The sequence below is a fragment of the Aplysia californica genome, unplaced genomic scaffold, assembly GCF_000002075.1.
Source record: "Aplysia californica isolate F4 #8 unplaced genomic scaffold, AplCal3.0 scaffold00180, whole genome shotgun sequence".
Taxonomy (NCBI): Eukaryota; Metazoa; Mollusca; class Gastropoda; order Aplysiida; family Aplysiidae; genus Aplysia; species Aplysia californica.
In genome coordinates this window covers 802,957-808,198 of record NW_004797450.1, presented here as the reverse complement: position 1 = coordinate 808,198, position 5,242 = coordinate 802,957, and the positions used below count along the sequence as shown (strand labels likewise).

The 5,242-nt window shown below is 43.1% G+C and overlaps 1 protein-coding gene across 1 annotated transcript in view; it reads left to right on the top strand.

Moving 5' to 3' along the window:
- LOC101857405 (ATP synthase mitochondrial F1 complex assembly factor 1) overlaps positions 1 to 5,002 on the top strand; it is a gene marked incomplete at its 3' end in the record, with an annotated part of 14,983 nt that extends 9,981 nt beyond the window's left edge. Inside the window, 3 exon segments of the mRNA XM_005098338.3 lie at positions 271 to 366; positions 3,382 to 3,448; positions 4,979 to 5,002. Coding sequence (XP_005098395.2) covers positions 271 to 366; positions 3,382 to 3,448; positions 4,979 to 5,002 — 187 coding nt within the window.
- Positions 5,003 to 5,242: the final 240 nt, after the last annotated feature.

Below are 5,242 nucleotides of genomic sequence, written 5' to 3'. Positions count from 1 at the left end.
GAAGGGGGGGGGGAATTGATGAGTGATTATCTTTGCTATTTAAATCAAGGGTCATTTGAGCCTGTTTTCTAAAGACACATTTCAGCCATTTATGATTTTACAGGTTCTTGTAGAGGTTATCCAAATTTTTCATTCTCAACTTTGCTTTTGATATTTGCTTTTTCCAGCTCTCAGAACTTAGTTTTATTACTGGTACCAGTTTTTTCTTGATGTGGGGTGTAAGATATTATACAGAACAGTTTACCAGGAAGTGCGTCCTTTTTGTTTCAGTTTGTGTTTCCTATACCGCGAGATGATGGCTTTGAGTTCATCCTTTGCCAGTTTGACAGACATGATGTTTACTTCACTCCACTGGCAATGTTTCAGGTAAGTCTTGTACTTGTTTATTTGTTTGCTGTTAGACTGAAGGAATGGGGAGGGGGGGAGGGGACAGATATATTTGAAATTGTCTAAGATGGCCACCCATTGTTGAAGAGATAAGTGGTTGTCTAAGACAGGTGGACTTTTCAGACTGTGTCATTATAATACAGGGTGATTGAAAAAGAATACGCCCAAATCATCTTGCAAAATTTATTTAAAAAACTAAAAACAACAGAAAACTCTGGCCTGGACACTTGTTTTGTACATACCTCCAAGTTTTTATTTCATATTTTTCAAGTGCTCAATGTGGCCACCACTAACTGCACAGACAACATCAAGCCAATGTGTGAGAATTCCTTCCAAACATGGCTCAGAATATCTTGGTCCACTGTGTTGATTGTAGCTGTTATTTGATAATTCAGGTCATCGATAATTGCTAGTAGAGGTGGAACACAAACTTTGTCTTTAACTGATGGGCATTAGAAAGAGGGTAGGGGGGAGGGCAGTTTCATAGTCAAAAGTCCCCTCTAGGGATTGTAAAATCAAAGTCTCCGAGGGGCTCTCGTGGCCAAGAGGTTATGGTGTTGGCCTCTCATTCAAAGGTCCCTGGTTCAAATCCGGGTAGCGACCGAAAAATATCTTCTCTAAAATTGTCTCCTTTCACCTCCTTTCCTACTTTCTAGCAATGTTCTGTTGTCTGCTTTCGATCTCCTCTTTCTGTCTTCCACCCCTTCACCTCCTTTGTCCCCTCCTCTGGGCTCCTGATTCTTTGTGCAACCTTTCTAAATCTACTGTTACTCCTTTGCTCCTTCTTACTGCTGTCTTTCAGCCACACCCCTTATCATCTGGTGGAAAGATCTACACCTAGCCTTCTCGGACAAGGGCGAAAAATCTCGGAGGGCCCATGGGCAAGTTGCACACGTTAAAAACCCCTTGATTGTCTAAAATGGATAAGAGTAGGCTTCGGCCGCCACCCACACAAAATTCAAAATTTCCTTTTACTTTTACTTTTTTCTTCCGCTTGCACCCTGGGGTGTCGCGGGGAGACACAGGTGTCTGTCTGCAGCAAGTCGTGTGGCCTGTAGGAGGGACATCCCATGATCTTTAAGGGTGTCTGCCACAGATTCACTCCATCGTCGCCTTGGTCTTCCTCTGGCTCTCCATCCAGATTATTTAATGTTGTATGCTCTCAGAGCTGGATGGTTTGAGGGCATCCGCGTGAGGTGTCCGAACCACTTGACCTTTTGTTTTTCAATGTGTGGTAGGACTGGTGTTGCTCCCACGGTGTCCCTTATGACTTCATTTTTAATTTTGTCTCTTCTTGTTTTGTTGACCGCTCTTCTTAAGCATTTCATCTCGCATGTGACCAGTTTCCTCTCTAGGGCTTTTGTTAGAGTCCATGTCTGGCACTGATATGTGAGCGTTGGAAGGAAAATGGCGTTGATGAGCTTTGCCTTGGTGCTCATGGGGATATTGGGATGTTTCAGGAGAGGGCCCAGTTGGTAGCTGACTGCGTTGGCTCTCTGGCATCTAGTCTCTATCTCTCGATCTAATTTTCCATTTTCTGTGAAAATGCTGCCCAATTATTTGAATTCTCTGTTTCGTTTTAGTTGGGATCCATTGATGTTGATATCCACTTTACCTGGTCTCCTGCTAATTGTCATGACTTCGGTCTTGCTTATACTGATCTTCATGTCATATTTTTCGCAGCTCGCATTTAGTTGGTTTATATGCTCCTGTAGCTGAATCTTGTTGTTAATCATTGCCAGGTCATCTGCAAACATGAGTTCGTTGAGTGCCTCTGGGTCTGGATTGGCCTCTTTTGTTATCTGGTCCATGTAGATCACGAAGAGCAGAGGGGAGAGACTGCAGCCCTGTCTCACTCCGGATGTTACTGGAAACCAGTCCGATGTTCCACTGGTAGTTCGGACAGCGCTTCTGCTGTTGGCATAGATAGCCCTGATGTTGTCTAGCAGTTGTCCCTTGATGTCGTACTGCTCTAAGATCTTCCATAGCTTGTTTCTAATTACTCGATCAAAGGCTTTTTCTTGGTCCACAAATACGAGGTGGAGATCTTTTTTGTATTCCAAAGCCCTCTCACACAGTTGTCGGAGTGCGAAGATTGCATCAGTGCACCCTCTTCCTTTTCTAAAGCCAAATTGGGCGTCACTGAGAAGATGTTCGGTTTTTGCGCGAGTACGTCGCTCTAGGATTTTTGCATACATTTTCCCCACATGGCTGAGAAGAGATATGCCTCTATAGGTGTTGCAGTCTTTCTTGCTGCCCTTTTTCTTCCATATTGGCACCACTATCGCATTTTGCCAGTCTGCTGGCACTTTTCTTTCTTTCCATGCTTTTTGGAAGATGATTGTAAGCCAATGTATTCCGGTTTCGCCACATGCAAGGATGGCTTCGGTTGTGATGCCATCGTCTCCAGCTGCCTTGTTCTTTGGACTAGTTTTCAATGCTTCTCTCACTTCACTCTCCAGGATGGTAGGTTCTGAGTGCTCAGGGTAGTTGGCGGTGAAAATTTCCTACCAACTGAAAAAGTTTAGTGTGTCCCGTGTGCTCATATGACCTTATGCAGTTGCGAGCGCCGTAAAACACTTATGAAAAAAAAGTCTCTGGTGTTGAACAAGTAAGTTTAGTTAGCATGTTTGTACAAACCAGACAGACCGACAGATTACTGTGTCTCTGTCTGGTTTACATGACCTCAGTATTTTATGTCTTTTGACAGGAAAGCATTGTCTAACTCGAAAACTAAAACAAATTTATAACTTCTAGTCTTGGCTGATTAAGGGCTATTGAGTAAGAAAGATTATGCTCTTATTGAATTGTGGAAGTCGGATATAAACCAGAAGGCCATAGATATGGTACACAACAGAAACATTTTTTAAATATGCCATACATGGTCTTAAAATCTTTATAACAAGAAGCCAGCTTGATTCATGTGCTTTGTGCTGATGTAGCTGTATGTTAAAAAGCTTATAGTTTTACTTTTTATTTTATTTGTTTTATCAGATGGTCCGAGAGAATGCTCCTCCATGCCTAACTTTATCACACTACCCAGAACTGATGGAGAGTAAAGGTAAGTCATGGCTTTTTTTCTTTTTTTCTTGAACTTGGGTCGTTTGAGAACTTTTCAAAGCTCTCTACGTCATGTATGTACTTTCCTCTGTCCAGTGGGAAATGGACATAACTGTTTACAGGTTCCGCTTCTTAGACGTTAGTTAACATATTATAATGGACGTTGAACTCATACCGTACCGTATGCAAGATCTCAAATCATCGTACTCTCGATAAGCTTTCCCTCAGTTAAGACTGTTTAAGTTGATGTCTGTTAGAATTTATAGGAATTTGATTCCCGATCACTTATCCGATAAGTCATTAATCTGGAATCCATTATGGAGTAAATGTTACGATGTAGGAATTTTGATTTATTAATACAGTAGTCTCCGCCTAAGATCCCGGTGCTCGGGAGCAAGGAAATGCGGGATCTTAGGCGAACCGGGATCTTAACCGACGATCCCAGGGAAGAGTCTATGGGGACCCATGTTAAGGCTTAAAATCGGTAAAATGGTCTCCCTCCACCCTAAAATGAACTGACGTGACCCCTTGGTGGGTTTATGACATATATGGCGAGCAAAGAGTGGTTAACCTTGCTGGCCTATCACAGTGCATAGTGCCATGAGGGGAGCCATTTTCACTTATTATCCTATCATGAGTCTCAAGATCAACGCTTATTCAGTTGCCCCTCCCCTTTACCTGTCGAAAATTTATAGCTTTCCATCTCTGACCGAGTCCCCCCCCCCTCCCCAAACGTCTTTGTCGTTACACACCATTGCGTTGTGAACACACCAATTAAAATTCAGTCTGTCTAGCAATTTCGGGCGTAATGACAACTGCTGCAATTAACGCCTACTGCAATGGTCAGGGAAGAGTTCACGGTTCGATGTGATCCCGCCTGGAACGAACGTGTAGGCCCTATCCACCCAGCGAGTTATGTAAGTTTAGGTGGAGAGTTCAGGTGTGAGTGCGATGCGTGGGGAAAACAAATGCGTCGGTCGGTTCACACCCCGGTGTGATGCCGTCGGGGGCAAACATTGTATCGCTTCATCCAGTTTTACAACGTGTATGTGATCACATTCACGATAGTGGCTGATCTTTGAAGCGACGGACAGTTTATTGATCTCAACTTTTCACTCTTGTTTGATCGGCTGTGCCCGCCCGGGTTTTTGTTCCTCAAATTATGATCTGAAATGCGGGATCTTAGCCGAATGTAGACCTTCAGAGTGAATCAGAGCGGGATCTTAGGGGTGACCTTTGTAAAGTAAAAATTCTGTTTTCTTAAAACAGCGGGATCTTTAGCGAACCGGGATTGTAAGCAGTGGGATCTTAGGCGGAGACTACTGTATATAATATTTCTTTATCATCAAAATACTCAAAACTTTTAATTTGTTCACTTTTAAGAGGAATATCTTTTCTTTCATCGCTCTCATGTTTACATATCTCCTTGTTGATTTATTAAACCTTGTCAATGATTTGAGCAGCAACTCTTGCTGGATTTTTTCTGTCTTTGTATTGTACTGATTTGTCTTTTGTTGTTTTTCTCTGACAGGAATTGTCTTGATGGAAGGACACTATGATGACAAGGTGTTGGTAAGTTTTGTGGAATCATCATAACGGCTACTCTCTCTCTCTTTCTCTCTCTGTCTCTCTCTGTCTCTCTCTCTCTCTCTCATTCTCCACCCCCCTTCCCTCCCTCCCTCTCTCTCACTCTCACTCTCTCTCCCTCCCTTCTCCCCCTCCCTCGCTCCCTCCGTAGGACTGGTGTTGCTCCCACGGTGTCCCTTATGACTTCATTTTTAATTTTGTCTCTTCT